Source organism: Plectrocnemia conspersa, unplaced genomic scaffold (assembly GCF_051122295.1).
Source record: "Plectrocnemia conspersa isolate PC_06_02 unplaced genomic scaffold, ASM5112229v1 ptg000008l, whole genome shotgun sequence".
NCBI lineage: Eukaryota > Metazoa > Arthropoda > Insecta > Trichoptera > Polycentropodidae > Plectrocnemia > Plectrocnemia conspersa.
The window spans coordinates 26,640,744-26,665,001 of record NW_028277172.1 but is presented as its reverse complement, the minus strand read 5'-3'; the positions used below and the strand labels follow the sequence as shown (position 1 = coordinate 26,665,001).

Genomic DNA, 24,258 nt, shown 5'->3' with positions numbered 1-24,258 from the left:
CTCTTTTGTAACGACTGCGACTACATTTTGTAACACCGTCGATCTCTTTCCGATTCTTGAAAAATAAATTCTCTACTTCATTACGATTGTTGGATCCAGAGGGGAAAGCGTGCCTTGATTTACAATTCGCGAATATAGTGAGCAAAACGAATGTTGCACTTTTTCCGATGCCAATAGAAACGAGTTGCATTCGAATGCATCGTAGGAGGCAACGATCGGGTAATGGTACTGCTCGATTCTGCAACGTAAAAACAAACTTGCTCTTACAATGTATGTTTTATATAGATAAATAAACATATATATAAACAGCAAACTCGCTTGCAAAAAGCCACCAAGATTAAAAAAAAATATTTTTTTAATATATAATCTAAAAAAAGGTTGAGAATCATTCATCATAGTTTGATCAAATTTTTAATGTATGTTTAAATTAAATTGCTATTTCTGATATTTTTAAAAATATATTCAACTCCAAAATGTATTTGTCAATAAAGCTGTTAAATATATTCTGTGTACTTTCACATAAAAATAATGTTCAACTGTAGCTTTGTTTTAAAGCGTTTTTTATGGCTCAATTTTTCGAGTTAGAATATATATTAAAAGGTCTGAATAAATATACAGTCTACGATATAAAAGTTGTCTTAAATGTAAATAGTGATTTATAAAGTTTTTCATGCGCTGATTACAGATAAAATAATGAAAAATCTATCACCTACAGTTTATTCTTTCTGACATTTAGTGTAACGGTTGTTATGTACAATACATACTTATTTATGCTATATTAAATCATTATTTTAGGTGTGTTAATATTTAAAAAGAGATCACAAATTAGAATCAAAAGCATTTGCTCCCAAACTAGTCAAAAGTAACATAATTACAACAATAAAATTAATGAAAACCAGTTCACTAGCCTGTTGGAGCTTGTATGTTTCCTCATCTCCCGTGTCAGTGTCCCTCTGGTCCCTTTGTCCACCTACAGTGTGTATCTAGACTCCGTGCAGTACACGTGTCAGAATCAGAGGGATGATTATGTTTGTTCTAGTAATATGTTTTAATCTGAAGAACAAAAAGAAGATTTCTTATCCTAACACAGGGACGTCATTTGTGAGGCATTTGCCCCACCTTGAATTTAGACAGAAAAATGCATCTCATTTAATTAAAAACTATGAACCTTGATGAAATAGAAATATTAAAAAAACTGAAATGACGTCCCTGATTCTAAATCAGAAATTCTTGGGTTATATCTCTAAGAAAATCTAAAAAAACAGTCTCGAATCTATCCCGAATTTTAGTAAAATCATATCGGAATACATTTTCACCGGTAAATATATAATTTATCTTATCATACTTATCATTATTTATTTACATGCGATGTATTTTTCAATAAAGATATATTTTTAATAGTAAAGTCCAAATACATTTTCACCAGTAAATATACATATATTTCTACGAGCCAAAATATAATTTTACTGGTGGACGCTAATGAAATTATATGCTGCTCAAAATGTCAATGAAACTGAATTTGACAGTTGCGAAACGTCCATTTGCTGTTCAAACCCAAACCTAACCTAATGAAAGTTCTAAAACTAATGATAGTTTTAAAACTTTCATTAGGTCAAGTTCAAAATATAAATTAAGCCAATTGGTCAAAATTCGGTTTAGATACGCTTAATTCGATTCTCACTCATTGTAAGTCGTTATATTGTTATAAAAAGTAATGAAAATTGAATGCTAGATAACCGAGCGACTCCACTGCGATGACAACAGTACGATTATTTGCTTTTGACGTGGATTCTAAACAAGGACCCTTTTGAATTTGTCCAGAAAAATACATGTCATTTAATGAAATACTATGAATTTTGATGAAATAGAAATATTAAAAAAACGACCACTGACTGGCCAACTTTTGCGCTTTCCTGGAAAAATCTGAAATGACGTCTCATTCCTAACATTCCGTCAGCACTATTACTTGTTAGAGCTGAAAAATCTGTTACTTCTTCTCCAGATACACTAGAAAATATTTTAGACGATTTTGGATCACATACATACAGCGATGACAAAACTAGTGATTCGTATGATTCATAACTTTTCACCTAGTCCGAGTTTAATGATTTAGTCAGACTTTCCTAGGGAATCTGCAAAACTTTTAGGTTCAAGATCGAAAGAAATGTTGGCACCTGCTACGTCCTTTTATTGATTTCGAAGTGGAGAATTTGTTCCTTTTTTTCTCAAGACGGTGATCTTGTTTTTTGCAAAGATGTTCTCGGACTCATGGTAGCTTTCAACATTGAATACAAACCTGATGATTGGAGGCTTTTTATTGATTCATCAAATATAAGTCTCTTACACAACGGTAATAAGCATTCATCTTTGCCTGTGGGACATTCAGTTCATTTGAAAGAATGCTTCGAAAATCATGAGCTGCTTCTAAACAAACTTTCATATCCATATCATAAATGGACAATTTGTGGCAACTTAAAAATAATGACCGTAGAATTTACACTGATCATATAAGTGAAAAAAGTGGGCTTTTAATATATATATATATTGAAATTATTAAAAAGCATTAATATTTTTTACTTAATTATTCCGTTTCTAGTACTCAACTCTAAAAATACCAAAAAATTTGAATCTACTTTCAAAAATGAATCGTGACTTAATATAATAGTTTAAGCACAACTTGTATGTAAATTATATAAGTCTCAGTTATACCCACGCAAATTTGCACGCCAATAAATTGACAACGTCCAATGTTTGACTTGAAGTGGCAAATTCAAACGATGACCGTTATCTTTCGAATATAACCTATAAATATTCTAATAAAAATATTTTTATTGACACAAACTTACTCTCTAATTACACACACACTTAATTAGGTGAGTCAAAGCGACATTTTTTCAAGAAAGTATACTATTTCACATATTAAATTATGTAGATGTTGATATAGAAAGTTTGAGCGCTCAATTATTATGTTTATATATAGTAACACTTTCGTCGTTTGCATATAAAAAATGAGTGTGTAATAAAAGTTAATTAATTAATTTGTTTTTGGCAGGTTGTGGAAGGAGTATCTTGTGTTGGAGCGGACGGTCGCAGTTTGAAAGCGCGCCGGCAAGTCGAAGTGCTCAGCGCTCGCGGCCCCGGTCTGCTCCAAGTGCTCACAGCGACTCACACTACCTCTCGTTCCCATTCGAGCACCACCACTGGATTTAATAGCCACTTTGATGACTTACAGGTACTCATTCTACGAGCTTCAGTCTTGACGATATGACAAATGTTCCTTTCTCGTTTCAGTTATCTATCCATCCGCTCGACGTGAGTCCGCAAAAAGACAAGTTGAGCATCGGAAGGAGCGGAATGTTGAGCGGCAGAAGACCGCCCACCAAAGTCCGCTCTTTAGTGGACGGATCTTCTACCGTCTCGAGACTGTGTCATTGGTTCGACGCCGATTCTCAACCCCAAGAACTGCAGTCGCCGTCGATCGTTGCAAATGGATCTCACAAAATTAATAATTTGCCAACAGTCGGCGCAGAATCGAAGAACGGTAGCGATAAGCACTCCACTAGTTCGGAGAGCGCAGACCCGAACGACAGTCCGTCCAAGAATTCGGAAGATAACTTCTACGATAGCTGTCCGGAGAGAGAGAGCCTCTTCAAAGATGAATCCGAGCATATGGAAGAGTGGAGACGGGCCTCTAAAGTCAGACGATCGTTACAATACCCTGGAAAAACGTCTAGAAACAATTCTAGCAAACCGCTTGATTTACCTGACAATTGGGGTAGTGTCAGTAGAATCAAGAGAGAGTTAGAAAACTGTCACAAGAACTCTCTATTTACGAAGAACGCTAAATCGTTTAGCATCACGAGCGACGAGTCCTCAAAAGCGTTTTTCGAAAAACCGTACAGACCTGAAGATATATCCGAAGAACCCGAAAATGTTGATGTCATACCGGAAGACGATTTCTTAATAAAACCTAGCGCTTTAAAAAAGAAATCGTTCATCAACTTGGAAACTTTGAACGAACTGAGAGAGAAGTTGAAAACGGTGTCTAATCAAAGCACCGAATTAGACGACGGTATAGAAGCTGAAGACGCCGAAAAGACCGATACGTCATTTGAAAGTAAAACTACTGCACCGAACGTTCGTTCTTACGTTAACGGAATGGAAGCTACGATAAATAAAACGAATTATCCGTCCGGTACGAATAGTTTAGAATCGAGGGTTTCTAAATTGATCAACGGAGCCGCTAGCAGGTCGGAAGATTGGCACTCGAGGAGGAAATCGTATGGTTTTGAAAAAGTCCAGAGTAGCCAAAAAATCACAAATCATCTCCTATCGAATCACGATAAGAACAATATGGAATCTTCCACTGATAGCGGAATTTGTAGATCTACAGAAGTGGTGAACGCTTTGAATCAAAGCAGAGGCACTATTATAACTCTAGGAAACGGTGATAAAAAAGAGTCGTTCGAATCGTGGCTTCAAAACAATAGAAAGCCTTCTAAGTTTCCGATCAAACAAGACGATCTTAAGAGCGATAATGTGATAGCGCAATCTACGAATCAGATCTCCATTAATATTCCGGTGAAAGACGTATCTCCACCTAAAAACGACGTCTTTCAAAGATTATACGAGAATCATAGCAGAAAGCACGATAATCTAAGATCGAGCATTACTTATCCGAGTAAATCTGAAGAGATGGCTTTAAAACGGCACACTATAGCCGTGGACGGTTTTAAGAATCCCTTGAGCGAATATTCCAACGACTTGTTCGAGAAGAAGAGTAAAAAAGTCGAGTTTTGCAAGACGGAAGTGCATTTTACGGCCGATTCCGGTAAAGTCAATATCGTGGAGACCGACGAGAAACCGCCTTCGACTAATAACTTCAGAAGACGGCGGAGAAACAGCGGAGTGACCCCGATGAAAGAAGTGGAGAAGAACAATTTACCGGTCATGCATTTCGGCGATTCGTTCGTCGATACCAAAACCGAACAGAACGGAAACGACGATAGTAAAGATTTAAAGCTAAACTATGCGATCATCACCGAAATAAAGGGTACCACAAAAGAGAACGATCACGATACTAAAGACGTTCCGACGAACGGCAGCGACGAGACTTCCGAATCGGAGCCTCCGAGAGGTATATTGAAAAATAAACCGATCAAACCTAAACCGTATCACTTGGGCGAAGATAAGAACGTGTTGATGGAGATCAACAACACTCAATACGCTCAAGAGAAGAACGTTTGGGGTATCAAATTGAAACCGATCCACGATAGGACTGAGACACCGCTCTGGTGTTCTACGGTCACTTTGAAGAATGAATTTAACGAGCCGTTGTTAAATCAAGATTCTAAGGAATTGAACGATTCGTCAAAATCGGGATATGGAAAAATTGAGAAAAAGCATGCAGAAAAAACGATGCATAACGATACCAATAGTGGATTGCTTTCTGTTAAAAGTATCGCAGAGCATAAAGGTTATTCGACTAAGATCAACTTTGGAAACGGCGATCCGGTGGTAGAGACATCTTATAACTTGAGCAAGATCTTGAAGTCGCCTCCTACTCATAAAGGTATTTTATTTTAAAATCATAATACAAATGTAACAGTTATCATAGTTTTTATTGATAAATTAGCAACGTACCCATTGTAAAATTGATAAAAACAATATGTTTAATATATTGGGAGTACACAGTTTTAGAAACATTAATACAAGATCCACACATCTGTGTAAAACGCCTTGAAACTAAGCGCAGGTTTAAAGACAGGCAATTAATATTTTAAAAGTGATTCTAAACTTGGCTAAACTATAAAAATTTAAAATATTTTTTTAATACATAGATGTTTACATACATATATAAAATGACCAAATGTCTTCTTCTGAGGAGAATTATCTTCCTCAAAAAAAATTTTCGAGGTGACTTTTTTAACTATCGCAGCATCCCTAAATAAACAAAAAATTGACAAAGAAATCACATTTTTTTTGCTCCCACAGCAATTTATCCTCCTCCAACAAAAATTAATAAGATTTTCTATTTATTTTTAGTGTCCTTCTTTAATATTTTCGAAATCAGACGTCCTCTTCAAAATTTTTACCTCAAAATAAAAAAAATCAAAAAGATAATTTTAAGCTCCCGTAGTAATTTCTCATTAAAAACAATTTCAAGATGCCCTTTGAACAACATTTTGTATATGACCTTTTTTAGCCCTCTTAGCAATCTATCCTTTTTTATTCTTTTCGGACAAAAATTTTCGAGATTGAAATTTTTATATTATTATATTTTTTTTAATAAAAGTAATTTAATTTCAGATATGGAACTCGATTACAAGCCCAAAACGGAGAGCAATATCTCAAACGGAACGAAGCAATCTTCAATAGTATCCAAATATCTATCGAATTCATCTAATAAATTCAGTTTGGAAAGTGACGAACTGAAAGTTGTCGATAAAATAAAAAGCGCTATGAACATTAGCAATAATGCCAAACCTGAACCGATAAAAGAAGCAACAGAAAAGAAAGATGGAACATTTGCCGATAGCATTAACACTCCGAGATCGTTGATGCCGACGAGAGGATCTGCCAGAAAATTGAAAGAGCACGAGTTATCATACTTTGGTATAAAATCAACGGAAAAGTCTGCTAACGAGAACCAAAATTCATTGAAGAGACTATCTAATTCGTTTAAAAGCGTACAGCAAGAAACTATAGCCAAAGAGTCGGAAGTGAAACATATTTCTTCAAAAGTAGTGTCTAACGCCAGTTATCAAAGTAAGGCAATAGAGGATGAGATCAATCCGATATATGAGAATCTTAAAATGAGCAATAAGAACGAAGTCAATATGAAGAGGATCCATTCGGGCGAATCTATAATAGACGAGTTAACGAAAGCGGCTGATGAGATTCTACAAGCTTTGAACGATTATTCCGATGATGATTCCACTAAGTACTCCGATAGTAATTCTAAGAATAAGAACGGACAACCTTTAGAGACGATCACCGAAAGCGTAACGTGGAAAGATAAGCTGAAGACTTCCGAACATAAAGCGGTACAAACGATCATCGGAGGGACTCGTAAATATAATACTGTGTCGAATGCAAAGACTGTTAAAACTAGAACGTCTTCTAATTCTAGTTTAGAGAGTATAACGAAAGAAATGAAGACTGCTAGCATTAAGAAGAAGCAAGTAGTCGAAGATTTGAGTATAGAAAAGCCGGAAAGACCGTTGCGGAAGAAGGGCTCGTCTGTGGACGTGATCAAAGCTAGAAGATTACAGAGAGCTAGTAGTAGAGAAGCGCTTATGCAATTCCATGGATCTTCATCTGAAGACATAGCTGGACATTTAGATGTGAGCAGAAAGAAGACGGTGAGACGATCCAAACATAATGGAGATTCTTTAAAAAGAGACGAATCTAAGCCTACCAAGGACGTAAGAAGCAAGAAGGAGTCTTCTAGGAGTGCTTCAAAGTATTTATATTTTATTTATTGAATATTTTAGTGTTTCAAGATAATATTTATTTATTTATTGCAGATATATTTCGGGAATGTTGCCTGAAATCAGGCATAAGACTGCCGTTTCGACGATTATGAGCTTGACTAATGGAGATAAGTCTAAATCTGGCGGAAGACATAGGGAGAGAGTCAAGGAGAGTACTATTTCGTCACTGACTAAGTGTAAAGAAAGGTCGCACAGCACTGATACTTCGTTGGAGAGAGATAATGGTCATAGCAAAGAAAGGCATTTCGGCTACAAAAAAGATAAGAGCAAAACCTCAGATAGCGAAAAGCTGAGGAGAACGACCGATCATATTGGAAGCGATGCGGAGAAGAAGAACAAAATAAGTCTGACTAAAAAATCAACAGGTATATACTTACAATTGGATAATATTATAATTAAGGACATCTCTCTTCAAGGATTGAATCTAATTATTTTTCTTGTGTTAATCTCCAACAATTGACTCTAAACAAAGACGTTATTTGGTTGGGGGCATTTGGCAATAAAATGTCATTTGGCATGTCAAATAATGAAATACTATGAATCTTAATGAAATCAAAATATTAAAAAGACGACCACTGACTGGGTAACTTTTGCCTCTACACCAGAAAAAGCTAAAATGACGTCCCTGATTCTAAACCAGAAATTTTCGGGTTATCCCGCAAAGAAAATTGAAAAAAAATAGTCTCAAATCTATTTTAAATATTTTTTTTTTAATTTGACATTTCAGTGAAATCATATCGAAATACATTTTCACTGGTAGATATATATTTTTACCAGTAGAAATATAATTTATCTGGCAGTTGCTAGTAAAATTATAAATATAAATTATGCTTTCAATTTGACAGTTGCGAAACGTCCATTTGCTGTTTAAATCTAAACCTAACCTAATAAAGTTCTAAGACTAATTATAGTCTTAAAACTTTCATTAGGTCATGTTCAAAATATAAACAAAGCCAACTCATCTCTTAGGAGAAAATAAGCGGAAGACGTCGCATCTCGCATATTGCTCTATAGTTAGTCTGCACTTCGATATTACACAATGTTTTAAAAATAAGATAGCTGTCCTTACCAATATTTCTACAGACTTCTGATATCAGAGTATTGGTTAAGTGTATTTAAACCGAATTTTGATTAATAGGAGGGCGCAAATACAATTATCACTTCTCAGAAGTAAAAAATTCACGTCAAAAGCAATAAAATCGCGTCGGCGTCGTCGCAGTGGAAACGCTCGTTAACGAGCGTTCCCACTGCGACAGCGATGGCACAATTTTATTGCTTTTGACGTGGATTTTTGACTTCTGAGAAGAGATACTTGTTTTTTGCGCTCTCCTATTGGGCAAAATTCGGTTTAGATGTGCTTCATTATATTCTCACTGATTGTAAGTCGTAATTTTGTTATAAAAAATCTTAATATGAACACTAGATAACCAAGCGTTTCCACTGCGACAGCGACGGAACGATTTTATTGCTTTTAACGTGGATTATAAACAGGAACCCCCTTGAATTTGGCCAGAAAAATGCATGTAATTTAATGAATTACTATGAATCTTGATGAAATAGAAATATTAAAAAAAGACCACTGACTGGACAACTATTATCCCCCCCCCCCCCTGGAAAAAGCTAAAATGCCGTCCCTGTCTCTTAATCAGATCTGAAGATCGAAGCTAGAATGCTTCTCGGTTGTCAAACCCCAAAAGTAATTTTTATTGTAAATACGGCTTTTTATTTTAAAATGAACAGAAAGATTCATTCAGCCACTTGTATCTGATGTTTTATTATATTAGATTTTAAAATGTTGTTGTGCAGTTGTATTGTTACTCTTTAGGAATTTATAAGATTTTAGTTTGTTTATCATTAATCTTTCAGTTTCGACGACGACCAACGGATCACTCCGCGGCACTCAACGGAGTAGTCAGCCGACGAGATCGTACGACAGGTCGAACGCAGCGCCCAAAGCGACCAACGTCAGGACGGAGTACGTACCAATATATTTGTGTCAAGTGCTGTAAATACCGACCACGCCGGAGATTATTAGTTCTCGGAACTATTGTGTATATAAAAAAAGCTTGTTGCACATTTTTTCGCTATAACTGAATAATATGTGCATATTAACGTCACGGTAAATGAAAAGAGAGGTAACTGAAAATGGATAAGCCGTTAAATCCAGCTGGCTTCGATAACAAATTGCACTTAACGGATAACGATTAACAAAGGCAATTTATAAGAAGAGAAATGAACTTGCAATTAGATTTTTTCTCTTCTAAGATTGCTTTGAATATTAATACGGTGATCAGAAAATAGCTTACAGAAAAATAAAAATAAATTTAATTAGTTAAAACCAGTAGTAAAACCCATATATTAATGAAAAATTGTTTTCTGTAATAAAAATTTAAAACAATAATATTTTTAACATTTTCCTAGACGAGTAATTTCATCAATAGTGCTTGAAAAACTTTTTTTCTATTTTCTTTCTGATATAACACTTTATTTAAAATATGTTATAACATTTTAATCTGATTTGTTACACTAGTACAAGTTGCACTATCAAATAAATAAAATAAGGGGGCAGATTCCTCGACATCCCCCTTTAGCTCTCTTACTGTAGGGTGAATTTCTGTTATCGCCTGAGAGATCGGTAGCTTTTAGAGATTTGAAGCTGGTTAATAACCTACTTCTTCATTCAAGTCTTGTGGGTTGTAAACAACGATTTATATAAATAAGTTACATTAATTTTTAGCTAACATATTTAGAACTGTATTTATTGAGTTAGTATTTTTAAAAACGGTCAGTAATTATTATTAGCTTGAAACTATACAATCCGCTATAAAATAATAAGGGTCTGAAATATCATATTTTTAATTCTTTCGTAAAATTTCTATAACTTTTAAAATAATCGCTCTAAATGTACGTTTTTTTGCGATGAACGTAAAGCAAGTCAATAAATATTGATTTTTCATTATTCAATTTGAGGATCATAATTATTAGCAAACAAAACAGATATGTGCTTTCATGCATTTTGCAGTTTTTACGAGGAAATTATGAGATAAAGAAATTTGCGACCAGTGATGTGTTAAGTTAATGACATCAGAATATGTAAAATTGATATCAAATGACACATATTTGCGTCATCGGCTCTTAACGTATTTATCATTAAGTATGTTTTTTAATTAAATGTTATATTTTGACCGAATACTGATATTTTAACAGAGAACGATAATACACATTTAGTTATATAAAAATTATAACTCAATACTTACGAATAGTTAATATGCATGTAATGAGGTAATACATTTAGCTCTATAAAATTTACTGACTATTATTATTAATATTACTCACAGTTTTATTTTAAAGTAAGTGATACTTTTATTTAAAACTTACATGCATTTTGAATATTTTTTCAGGTACGATAAAAACTATCGACTCATTTGAAGAAAACAACGATCGGATAACTATGCGTAGAACTCGTCGAGAAATAACAATGGATAACTCGGAATTTAACAGAAAACGTCAACGAATTATGTCCGCCGAACATATTTTGAAATAAATAACTTGAATAAATCTTGCCCTAACTGTTAATAATCCCTTTATTATCGATTAACCTTATTATCGTTAAGTTCTAATATGACATTATTAATTATCGCTTTTTTGATGTATAAAATACATTATTTTAATCGTTGTAAATATATTGTGATGAAACGAAATGCTTCTAAGTTATATATTTTAATTGTTCCTATATAAATATATCGAATTAAGTATTAACAATGTATAATAAAATTGAAAATTATGTTATCAATTATTTAAGTCTATTGAGAATTTTGTATGTAATGTAATGTAATGAACGCTTGAATAATAACTATGAAATAAAATAATAAATTATTTTTACAATTAATTAAAACGCACAATAAGGTGTTACATCTACATTTTATTAAATAGAAAATATATACATATTATAGCTTTGATAGAACTTCGTCTTTGATTTCGTCCGGAAGCCGTTTCAGTTCTTGTCGCAGGTAAACGTCGAAATCTTCCATTGGCTTGTAATAAACGTGGACGGCCTGAGCGCCCAGGAACATACTCAACAATCCGGCAGCCATGAAGCTGAAATACTGCACTCCACTGACGCCAGCGGGCATTTTACCTTATTTACCAATGTCTTCGAAATTAATCTCCCTCATAAGTTTGTCCTCGATCAGATTCCTCGCTTCGCGCTTTTTGTAAGTGGCGTAGAAGTTTATCTTGCCCACGTGCCAGTTGATCATGCTATACTCGAGGGCTGCGCCCAAGCAAAAGAAAACCGGCAGGAAACGATACACTCCGAATGTTTTTTCACCAGGAAATGCTTTCAAAAATTTACCGATTTTCTCGGAATACATATCATTGGTGTAGTTGTCCTATGAACTATATATTTCAGCTTTTTCGCAGCACTTGGTAGATTTCATTATCACATAACCAAACTGACGTTTGGTGTTGCCACCTTTGAAAACTTAACAGTCAAAAAAATGTATGATACAACATTGTTTTCTTATACTTGAAATATCTAGGTAATAGAAAATACAAAGCGTTGGATAAAATTAAAACAATAATACGTATATTTTAATGTATGCAAATTTATATATGTTTGATTTATTAAACTGAATACTTAACTATAAACTTTAAGCAGTGTGTAGCTTTACAAAAAGAAGTACCGGAACGCTACTTCCTTTTAGTAATGATTTTGTGAATTCGGGGACGATTACCCTGATTATTTGGTTTGATACTTCAATTATTCTCAATTTTTTTTTAGCAAATCTAATAAATCATGCCAGTACGCAATCCCTTCTTGAAAAATATGTACCAAAACGATGTTCCGAACCCACTAATCGTTGATTATAAACGATTATTAGTTATTAATTTTGTCTTCGTCTAAATTATGGTCCTCACATTTTTAAAACTTCAATCCATAAAAAATAATATACAAAAACATGCAATATATATTGTAAGGAGCCTATTTATATGTATTTATTTAGGTTAATTTGTAAACAAAATGTAAACTAATACAATTTCAATACCAATACTACTGCAGCGGCTCAATCTGTGTCTAATTGCGACCCGTTATCTTCCGTCGCCAAAATATTAATAATATTTTTAATTACATTCGAATTATAAATAGCAATTTTGCATAATAATAAAGTCTGTCAGTGTACACATTTTTTATTAACAATTTTTTTATATTCAAATTAATTATAAATTTACAGAATGTGGTAGCAACAGACAATGGCGTTGCTAAAGTTCATGCCGCCCGATGCAATTCTTAACTTCGCCCCTCTCCAAACAATTATCTAATAGAAAATCTGATCTTCCTAAAAAAACAATATCTAAATGCATGTCTTTAATATGCCAAAACTTTCCAAGGCTGGCGGCCCCTTTAAACCCCCCCCCCCCTCCAACTAGGGTACATATATTTCACATTATATAAAAAAAAATGTAAAATAGAATTATAAAAAAAAATTGTAATTGATTGAAATATGGTAATGCTTATCAGGCATTTATTCAAGCTGGCGCTCGACTCGAATAAACAATCAAGAAAATTTTGTGTAACTTCGACTTTTACCGATTCTAAGAAACTAGTCAAATTTTTGGGTTGAACAAAAATATGTTTATTCATAAGGACGACATTTTATGACGAACCGGATCATAAAAATCAGCATTTATTAAATGTTGTTGATTGTTCTCGCATATTCAACTTAACTCTTAGCTATTCGTGGATATATATTCTTAGCGTACACGAACACGAACGGTCCTTTCATCGCAAAAATGCCGCCCCCATGTAAATGGTGACCGGGGCGGTCCGCCTTCCCTCACCTCATAGCTCTGCCACTTGTAATATATATTTACTAGCATAATAATGAGATTTCTTGCGATTTTGGTAAACTTTTTATTGATAAAATGAAATTCAAAAATTCGTTGCCAGTGCTGCCGTTCTTAAAAACACTAATGCCGTTCTCGAGGCCAGCTTGAGCTTATTTAGCGATAATTTATATTTATCGATATAATATTATTTGATAATTTATATATTTGTTCTAAATTTTATTCTAATCATTAACTATTTATTCTGACCGAAAGTTGATCATTTAATTTGATGCAATAATAAAATACTGCTAATAAGAATTTTAAGATTGATAGTAATTTAAATTAACTACATAGCGATTGTTCGTCTTATTAAAATTATTAAGTAAATTATGCATTCGACAAATAAAAATGGCATACTAACGCAATAAAACAGCGGCAAAAACATCTGTATGACAAAACAAAGAAAATAACGGTAGTTAACCTTATTGTCGAAAGCATAGCTATGAGGTGCAAAAAATAAAATATAAATTTAATATGTCGCTCGAATATTTTTTTAGCTTCCGCAGCATCCTTGAATGAAAAAAAATTGTGAGATGCCTTTTTTGTGTCATTTTTTGATATTTAAAAAATCTAGTTACCTTATATTATATAATTATAGTAATGTCAGTTGTAATAATTAAATAAAAGAAGTTCTTTAAAACGTATTTGATTTCCAAAATATGCAGTTTTATTATTAAAAATGAAAATATCTCCACTCTAAATATGAAATAATGTTTAAGTGATTTTTACATTTATGTGAATTCTGTGAGTTATTTTACATATTATTTTAAATATGACACCTTTTGCAAAGTTTTGTACTGATGCTAACATTTATTATGGTTAAAGCTTGTCCCAGTCTCATTGGAAGAATGAAATTGCTTCAATATTGCCAGTTTAATTTTAAGTACATATTTTGTTATTATTTAAAGTGAATAGTATAAATATAATATGACATAATACATAAATATGATATAATTGAAGAAAAGCATGTTTTTGCAAATTATAGATAATATTTTAAAGTATATTTGTAAAGAATATTAAAAAGAAAATGCGCAATTTGTTATTTTTTGTTACATTTTATTGCGCGCTGAAAAGTAATTAATTTGCGGCGTTCAGACAATAGATCGAATATGTTTCAGAACGCAGTGAAACGCTTTAAATTTAGCTGTTTGTTTACGCGTCACCGTACTTATAAATAAATGAAATAATTGCGTCGCAATATAAAAAAAGATGACAGTGTATTGGTGGCGCACGGTCGGAGTTGGACGCGCTTTGGCCAAATAATAAAAAGTAAATAAATAGTGTGTGTTCAGTCGTCGATCGAACTGCAGCTCCTCGAACGAGGTCGAAAGAGGTGAGGGACCACGTGGGGCTAATCCCTATTTTGTACGACTGTGAACGATCGGACGTCATTCGGAACGTCGGAACACCCCTTTTTCGAACGACGTCATTTCCAAACAAACAATGAGAAATTTTCGCAAAATCACCTGCAACATCGCCATCACGCGACGCGACATTTTTTATATCTATTTCGCGTCCGACGCCGACGGATAATGTGCGCAGGTGTTCGATTTCGCACAATGTAGCCTTTGAAAATATGCGTCGGCCATTTTTCCGATTTCGCTTCTTCTTTTTCTAAAGAAATAACAGAAATATTTGCTCACTGGAATTAGTGAATTTTTTAACTGGTTGTTCTAAGAATGTATCATATTGTTAAATATTAATCCATTGTTTGTTGACTGTTATTTTTAGATTACAAAAAGCACTTAAATATAGTTTCAGTTATATTTTTTTGGCAAATAATAAACTATTCTTTTATTTCACATGCCAGCTTTTGTACTGCACATCTGTTAAAACCTTTTTTTTTTCTACCTGGATAGGGATTGTTCATTGAAATGGGGTTCCATTGTGATACTTTTACTTAACTATTATAAATGGTTGTTGTCGATTTTCGCCCACGCCAAGCGAGATAGGGCATGAAATTATACAAAAGTATCAACGATATGATTGTATTTGCATTGTTGGATTACTTATTTGCAAGCGAGTACTAACTAGTGGGTAAAACGAGACCTTGGTGTCGACGTAATTTTGACTATTTGTCGTAATCGTCCACAGCGTGATTCATTTTTATTGCTTATTGTCATCATTTTTACCAATTGGAGTTTTTCACGGTCGGTTGGAACGATACGTTCGATGATGATGATCCGTGCTATAAAAACGTATGCAAATTAATTCGTTTAAAAAATATCACAAACAAAATTCATGTCAAAAACATTCAACATTCTTGGCAAGGTATGGCTCTTTTTTAATGTCTTTGTCTCGTAAAGAGTGACTCATACTAGTCCAATTTCAATGTGCGAACAATGAATGAAAATCAAATAGTCAAATATCTTAATCTCTATTGATAACACTCGTAAGACTCGCGCTTTCGGAATTTTCTAGTCCACTTGTACATTTACTGGAATAACAGACATGCATCATCTTACTCAACTTTCGGTACTTTTCACAGTTCACTATTTGAAACATATCCTGTCACACGGGAGATTATTAACCATAAGCGAACCCAGTTTCTTAAAATACGAATAGACAAATCTGATGCGTATTCATAAAATCGCAACAATTTTCAACGATATTTTATTATTTATATTTGTATTGGATTAGATAGCAAAATGACTAATTTATATGTTAAGCTGATATTTTCAGGAAATCATCATACAGGAAATATTTTTTTATGAATGACGCATATGTGCGTCATCGGCTCTTAACGTTTGTTTAGCTCATTTTTTAACAAAAATATTCTTTCTGTGCTGAAAATGTAATCTAAAATTTAAATTTAAGCAAATATGTAAAAAATTACATACAGTTAAAAAGATTGACCATCGCTCGCTTGCACCTAACCTGCCTAACAGTTTTGTAATATTTTTGTATATTCAAACGATCGTCCTATATTTTTATTCTGACCATTTAATATTTATTCTGACTGAGATTTGATTTTTATTCTGACCATACATATATCTCGCCTGGCGGGGGCGAAAATCGAGGTTTCGCACTAAAAATCGTCATAACTCCTAAAGTATCTAATATCATTTAATAAAATTTTAATTTCTAAACTCACCATATACTAAGTTTTTAAACTCAAACTATTCATAATAGCAATGCACAAATGTGGCAAAAAAATTCCTTCCGCCAACCTCACATTAGTGAACCATCCCTATCCAGGTATAAAAATAAAAGGTTTGAACAGAGTTGCAGTACAAAAGCAGCCCATTAAAAATTTGGCAGAAATATAATCCCTTTCAAGGTTTTGACCATGTGAAATAAAAGAGTAGTTCATTATTTGCCAAAAAATATATAACTGAAACTATATTGATTTTTATTACGATTAATCGTAAAAAAATAATATACAAGTACTTTGTGTAGTGTGAACTAACGAAAAGCAATGAAAAACATGGTATAAATAAATTGCACAACTTCTACCACCAGTCAACAAAAACGTATTTTTACAGGTCCCACATACCAGCAACATTTAAAAAAAATGTAATTTTACATGTACTGCAAACAATGTGTAAAATATGCGAATCATCTGTTTGCGCACACATGTTCACAAAATATAAATTCACTGACCTCGAGCAGTGAATTTATAAATCTATTGTGTGATATTTCTTCACCGACTGAGTTGATAAAAAATATTTTTCTACTAGTGAAAATTTACATTCACTGGGGAATACAAATCCACTGTAACATATACATGAGATAATTTAATCTTTGTGACAAAAATAAATGTAATTTCATCATGAAATAATATAACGCGCCACAAGTAACCATTAGAGATTATACATGATAGCAAAATAATTATGACTAATATTTATAGATTACAACACTACAATAACATACGATAATTTTGTAGTAAAATACTTAGCTTTTTATTTAGTGGAAAACATTTTAAAAATAAAATTACTTATCAGTTAATAATTTTACATTTTTGTTATTGTGGTATTATGTCGAGTTATATTATTTTATCTTTATTGCCAGTTCATCAGCTGTTGTGAGGTAGGTCTTCTAAAACAGCGAGATACGAACAGTTTTAAAATTTTCAAAGATGTGCTACAATGAATTCGTTAATTGGATATACTATATATTTCGGTTAGAACTTAATTAAATGTAAGATTAAAGTACGGCAGTAGACGGTCATACTGATCATATTATTTTAAGATTACAGATTAATTAGCTTTGCATTTATATGTTAATGAAATGAGATTTTTATTCATTCATACCGATTATGTTAATTTTAGCATTACGTACTATCAACGTGACTGATTTATTCGATTGCAATTGCCGCACACGCTCGCAGGTTATCACTGTCATCGTCGTAAATTAATTACAATTTTTCTGTTGCAGCGATTGTCTACGGCGATATTGTTCATTTGTTCAGCGGTGGAGGCGTGGGATGAAAAGTGTCGTCGACTGATACAACAACAACAAAGACGACGACATTATGACTAGTGTGATGGAATTTTTCAAACGCCTGTTCAACTACCCCAGAAAGAAGCCGGGCACCAACATCGAGCAGAGGGTCTCGTGGCTTCTGAGACCGTACGTGAGCACTATGCAGGACATAATCATGTGGAAGGATGTCAAGATCAGCGCCGTCACCATGATCGTCATCAATCTCCTGTTGTGGTTAGTTTCGTTACCAAACATAAGATTTAAAAATCAAAAAAATAACTGTAAATGCAAAATTTGCTCCAAGTAGGGAAACGATGATCACGTTTTCAGGGTCCTAGAGTGCAACTGAGCAAAATTGACAGATGTACTCCAATGCAATTACAGTTACTGGTGTATATATTTACTTATGCTACAATTATATGTTGATTTTTAAGATTCAATTTTACAGGTACAGAATGAGTTGTAATTACGACGCAATTTTAAGTATTTAGAGCCAATTAGCATTTTCGACGAAATATAAAACTAGAACACGTCCACAGTGTGGGTGTGCATGTTGACATTGTAAATCTTACACATTGGTTGTGTAACGGCACAAGTGACTCGAATGTGGGTCAATTTTTCTATATCGACATTCACTTTCATTCATTGAATTTGGTTTGATTTAAACTAAACACTTTTCAATTGCTTTTGTTAAAAAGCACCGACCGGGTTCTTGAACCTACTGTTTATTGACGACTTGAATCTATATAAAAAGTCTGGCAGTTTGTTGTCGCTTCGGAGCGAGGTCAACGAATTATAGGATCGTTAATAATAGTTCTTATCGTTGTATATATTTTGCGAGAAATTGGAAAGTATTTAATGATAATGTTTATCGAAACAATTAAATTAAATGCTTTTTTATTAAATTACATCAGTGTCTTTCGACTGTCAATATATGCTGATTGAGCTTAATTCATTTTTGTGTTACTTTTAAACTATTAAAAGTAGTAATCAGTTTCAAAATAAACACGAAAATGTCAAATGTTACGCTTGTGCCGCAGTAGGTCAAGCAATTGACAGAATCATACGATTCTCTTATCAGTGCACGCTTTTTATTATCGATATGCAACATATATTTATATTTACATCATAAATTTTGCTTCAAACCGGCAGCACAATAATAGTTGATCTTAACCCTATACGTGCGAAATTAAATTTCATAAAAAGTCATTTTATTTGTATATAGTTATTCCTTTATGCATCTATATTTACCTTCAAAATTGAAAAAAAATATTATCTATTTTAAAAATAAGAAGTCTGCCCTCTTCTGTAAATTCTTTTCCCCTTTTTCTTGCATGATGACACGATACTGCACAGTTGACAATTGCGTTGGTATTTTTTGTTCTCATACTTGTCGGAAAATGCCAGCCTATCAATATTCGACTTTTGGTTGGTTCCTTTATCTTTCTTCCTCTTCTGGTAATTGTTTTTTTTATACATTCTAAAATTGTAAACAGTGAAATTCGAGGTACACCAATACTCTTCGACTTCAGAATTCAACTGAATGCAAACTATATAATATATTATATAAATTCAAACATATATTGCACATGTGGAATTCATTGGAATGCCTGATCTTTGACTAAAAAAAATTGTGTCACTCCCCCCAGAGCTCTTGTGATGTATAAAAAAAGAACATGTGTTCTGATTCTTGGTGATAAATTCTTAGAAGTAATTAAATGAGGGTAGAAAGCCATTGGAACATAACATCATAAAAAAAATTGTGTTAAATTTGAGACAAAGACCTACTTTATAAAATTCTGATATATCTGCTCCTCCCACTTAAGAGATGCGCTTTTTTCTTGACTGAGATATTCTCGCATTTAAGGGACATGCGATGTGAAGCGTATTTATCCGCTCCTTACACGTAAAGGGTTAATCGACTGTTTAAAATAACGAGATTTGAAACATTTTGCAACAAACATTTTATTACCAAACTGTGATGAAAGATGTTTATGGTTATTCAAACAAATGTAAATGCTATTGATTTTTCCACTCATTAGATACTTGTGAAGATTACTAAAATTAGCTAAATATTACAGAGTATTTTTTTAAAAATTAAACTCGTGTATATAACAATGTATATATACTCGTATAAGAATATTGGGGTACAAATGTACCCCACTTAGTCTCGTCAAGGTTAAACTAGTAACATCACTTTTTTTAATATCGGTTTATTAACAGTACATCCCAAATTCTTGGACTGCATCCAATTGAACATTGGTATTTTCTTTGAAGGAAATGGTATTTCTTTATCTTAACGTTTTCTTTATATATAATAGAAGCTTAAAGTAAAATACGTAAAATTTTGACAAAATCATTTTTTCTTTAATTATTCCAGGTGTGGGGAATCTGCAGCCTTGTAACCCGATATTTGTTGTGGCCTTTTGAATGAATTGAATTTTAGTAGAACAAAATCTTCCATATATTTTGCACTTTTGTATTTATACAAAATAATGTAAAAATCTAATTAAAGCCTAAATTAATGCGGCGTTTCAATATGAATTGGTTCACCATCTCTGAATTAACCTATTGCTTGCTTAGTATGCAATATGGCAAACAATTTGTTTTTGTATTTATTTTAATTTAATTCAATTTTGCAATGTAAAAATTGTTTAGAACCACTGGTGATTTTCTTAAAATTTTAAGACAGGCTTATATTTTAAAATAAACATCCAACTCTCTTTTTACATGGTTTTGAAATAACACAGTTCACTAAAAAGAACGAATACTATATTTTTACACGAATTATTTGTTCTAGCACGATTTTATTTTGTCATATTGTAAAAAACGAGCTACAAACATTTCATTAATTACGTTATGCAATTTTTTTTAATGTAAAGCTGCAAGTAGAATGATCCAAGATAAAGAGCGGATGCGAATGAAAACTGGTTTGAAAAATATATTCTACTCGTAAATTGTGTCATCGGCCTAGACAAAATTTTCGTAACTCTGTAACGAACGTTCCACTGTAACGACGACGGCACGATTTTATTGCTTTTGACGTGAATTTTTGACTTCTGAGAAGGAAAAATTGTTTTTTGCGTAATTTAAAATCATATCTTCATATGAAAGATTCTTTCTTTTTTAACAAAAAACTTTTTTAAAAATATATTGAGAGGCATTGGTTTTGTGTGAATTACATTAGTGAACAATTTATTAAACAATAGTATTAAAATAACCTCCGAAAAAAGGTTGTCCATCAGATGCATCGAACTATGTACATTAGGATTACCAAAAAGCATTTGTATGTTTTTAAAAAAATGATAAGCAGCTGATGAAATACAGATTTAAGTTATCGAAAATCGAGTTAGTTCAAATTTAACTAATTGTTCTTAACAATATTATTATATTATCCACGAAACTAGTCATTTTTTGATGTTTTTGTTAGGGGTCCAAAATTTAAAGTTCTCTCATAGCATTTTTAAAAAATCAATATTCTAACTAAACTATATATTTCCGTTGTCGCGTCAAAGTTTTGATTGTTAAGCTTTTTCTAATCAGATTGTTCGAGTAAGTAGTTAAACACTCGCATATCTTTGCAGGGTAATTCGACTGTTGGAGGTGCGCCCCTTGGGCCTGATCTCGGGAATACTGCTAATTCTAGTCACATTGGACGGGTTGGCGACGGCGCTCGGCGCTGGAAAACGACCGTGCCGTGAGAGAACCTCCGGCCGAAACAACAATGGAGAGCAACTGATGCGCGCTACTGTTAGAGCCCGGCAGTGGCTCTCTGTTGCATGCGCAGACATGCTGCAGCTCCGCCAGGACAATCCGTCCAAGGTACGTCGACTGAGCTCATTAAAATAATGCAAGTCTTGTTGCTAATCTGTTTTTATTTCAGTTCTGCATAGTGATGTGCGGCGGACTGGGCGTCCTATGGTTCGTGGCATATGTCGGTGGGACGCTGCTGATACATTTGATAGCCAACTTGGTCTTTCTGTCTCCGCTTCTGCCGAGCATTCAGAAGACCATCAAATCCATTCAGTCGCACGCCGGTATGAATTTTAAAAACATTTTTGTTGTGCAATCTTGCTTTTTCTATATAGCGTGTATCGAATAGTGGCAGTTGGGAGAGACTCTTCTCTTTTTTATATAAAAACAAACATGAATTTGGTACTCCCTCCCCAGCCTCCGACAATTCTAGTAGCGACCGTGCACTCGGCGATACCAGAATTTTATTACTAAAAATTAATTTGCCTCAATAATTTATTTATTTATATAATAATCCAATTTTTTATATTTTGATCACAATTGTTTCAGTGATTGTGATGATGTAAATTTTCTTGACTTTTTTTATTTCCTGTCTGAATTTTTTTGTGAAATATAACTCAATTATTGGTCTTCGTCCAAACTAATAGTGATTTGTTTTAAATCTTAAGTAACAGAAATGACAGAACTAATAGAGTTTCAATATTTTCTTTGTTTACTGAAAATTTTCGCTCAATGACTGACGCATTATTGGTGCGCATTTACTAAAATTCGCTCATAATGCCTCGTAAACCGTCACAAGATTGGCAAAATGCCAACCTATGATCGAGTGCAATACAAATACGGTTACTGAAACTAGTTTATTAATAAGCGTCAAAAACGTCTAAATACATCAACATCCGTTTCTTTCAGATTCGGATGGAGAAGTTGAAGAATTTATGCCGGAGATGTCTACGCATGCAATGGAAGAGTTGCACAGAGCCGGAGAAATGCAAGATAGTGAAGAGTTGGCAGCTTCGCCTAGATCGTTAGATCTCAACACACCCGACGGTGATTATTTTTTTACGTTGCGTGATTTTGTGTAGGCAAAATTTTATGTTTATGTATCGACTTGTAGATTTGAACGTGTTGCATGCTGCCGCCGAAGCGGAGAGTAGCGAGGATGAAACGGATAACTTCTTGGAGGCGAAGAAGGTCGACAGGTCTCATTCTTCGACGCCTTCGCTACCGTCGACGAATTCTAGCGATAGTGAAAGCGACTTCATTCCTAAAGGTTCATATTTATTAAGCAGCACTACTGTGTTAATATTGCATTTACTAAATTAGTTTTTTTTTATTTATACAGTAGACACTCCGCATAAGAACTTGACGTTCGAAGACACCAGAGAGAAGATAGTGCCAATTAGCAAAAATGTAAACGAAGCCATGCTCAATCAGGCTATTGAAGGTTGGGTTCCATTCTTGATGAGTGCGGCCGGATCGTACCTGAAGTATCCGTGGTCGCCGTCGTCTCCAGTGAAGCAGCAGCAATCTCACGACTCCGACTCTGATGAGTTTGAGTTGATCGAGAGGAGTGAATTATAGTTTAATCAAAAGTGAAGTTTAGGATTTTTTTTAATACAATTAAGTTGATAGTAATTTATGTTTTAATCAAAATATACAATTCGTCCTCTTAGTTCATGGCATTAAAAGCAGTTATTTTACAATAATAAAAGTCAGATAGCACAATATGGCACTGAGGGGGCAAATTACAGAGCTTTGGGTTAAAATTATTATATAATCCCCAATATGTATTTATAGACAATTTTGTGTTGAGGAGCTGATTTTTGAAATAAATAAATTACGGGGCTGCTTTTTATGGAATATGTTCCTCTATTTACGATTTTATTGGTTTAAAAATGGTGCTTTTCGTTTTTAAATATTTGTGATTTTCTAAAAAAATGATTCAGTATTTTGTATTAATTAAATAAATTTGTACATTTTTTTAGGTATTTCAAACATTATAAATTTTGAAGCTTTACATGTAAATTAATTTTTAATTTTAGTCAACTTATTTCGGGTCATACAATATTTATTTGTATAAATTGTATTTATGTTATTTATAATTTCTACTCAATGTTTAATTTCAGATTTCAAGTCATTAGATTGGATTTGCATTTTATTCATATTTATGATGTATAAATTTCCTTGTAAATAATTTTATTTTTCATCCGTACTTTCATTAGAATGCTTAAAAAGATCAATTACATAACTGGGATATGTATTATATATTCTTATAAAGCATGTTATTTTTTGCTCATACATAGACGGAATAGATTAGCATTTTATGGTGATTTTTACTTTATTACAGTTTTTTGTAATATTGTCTCAATATTTTTTGTATCCATTTTAAAATTTGCGAATCTTGCGTGTGCTTTGTATTTAATAATTATGATAATTATAAATATAGAAAAAAACCTATATTCTTCCCTAGTGTATATTTTTTCATAAATGTTGATTCTCACATAATTTATATTGAAAACTAATAATACGTTAATCGGTATTGAGTGCTTAAAATTACTATGAAAAAATATGCTGTGATAATGGTGAATTAAAAATATATTTTGTATAATAGATAAACATCCCCACCTTCGAATATTGTTATTTAATTTGCCATCTACAGAATTAATAAATGTATTATAAATAAAATCAGTTTTTA

At 33.0% G+C, this 24,258-nt stretch overlaps 4 protein-coding genes and 1 long non-coding RNA gene across 5 annotated transcripts in view; 2 read left to right on the top strand and 3 right to left on the bottom strand.

Moving 5' to 3' along the window:
• Positions 1 to 11,369, top strand: part of LOC148233584 (uncharacterized) — a 58,777-nt gene extending 47,408 nt beyond the window's left edge. The window contains exons 3-8 of the mRNA XM_088190885.1: positions 3,053 to 3,232; positions 3,292 to 5,572; positions 6,310 to 7,465; positions 7,530 to 7,861; positions 9,363 to 9,471; positions 10,898 to 11,369. Of these exons, the coding sequence (XP_088047011.1) occupies positions 3,053 to 3,232; positions 3,292 to 5,572; positions 6,310 to 7,465; positions 7,530 to 7,861; positions 9,363 to 9,471; positions 10,898 to 10,925 (4,086 nt within the window). The 3' untranslated portion in view covers positions 10,926 to 11,369. The remainder of the gene's footprint in view (positions 1 to 3,052; positions 3,233 to 3,291; positions 5,573 to 6,309; positions 7,466 to 7,529; positions 7,862 to 9,362; positions 9,472 to 10,897) is intronic.
• Positions 11,370 to 11,398: 29 nt separating this feature from the next.
• sloth2 (ubiquinol-cytochrome c reductase complex assembly factor 6 sloth 2) lies at positions 11,399 to 11,629 on the bottom strand. The gene has a single exon (XM_088190889.1). The coding sequence runs from the start codon at positions 11,627 to 11,629 to the stop codon at positions 11,444 to 11,446; it is 186 nt and encodes a 61-aa protein (XP_088047015.1). The 3' UTR covers positions 11,399 to 11,443.
• sloth1 (sloth 1) lies at positions 11,399 to 11,952 on the bottom strand. Its single transcript, XM_088190888.1, has one exon. The coding sequence runs from the start codon at positions 11,867 to 11,869 to the stop codon at positions 11,636 to 11,638; it is 234 nt and encodes a 77-aa protein (XP_088047014.1). The 5' UTR covers positions 11,870 to 11,952; the 3' UTR covers positions 11,399 to 11,635.
• Positions 11,953 to 14,664: 2,712 nt separating this feature from the next.
• On the bottom strand, positions 14,665 to 19,080 carry LOC148233581 (uncharacterized). Its single transcript, XR_015810552.1, has 2 exons — positions 16,226 to 19,080; positions 14,665 to 16,166 (listed from the first exon to the last, which is right to left on the bottom strand). It is a non-coding gene; the product is annotated as an uncharacterized LOC148233581 (long non-coding RNA).
• Positions 14,665 to 24,248, top strand: LOC148233580 (uncharacterized). Its single transcript, XM_088191079.1, has 7 exons — positions 14,665 to 14,718; positions 17,763 to 18,044; positions 21,395 to 21,632; positions 21,694 to 21,847; positions 22,473 to 22,610; positions 22,678 to 22,833; positions 22,906 to 24,248. Exons 2-7 carry the CDS (start codon positions 17,860 to 17,862, stop codon positions 23,142 to 23,144), a joined length of 1,110 nt encoding a protein of 369 aa, XP_088047205.1. The 5' UTR covers positions 14,665 to 14,718; positions 17,763 to 17,859; the 3' UTR covers positions 23,145 to 24,248.
• Positions 24,249 to 24,258: the final 10 nt, after the last annotated feature.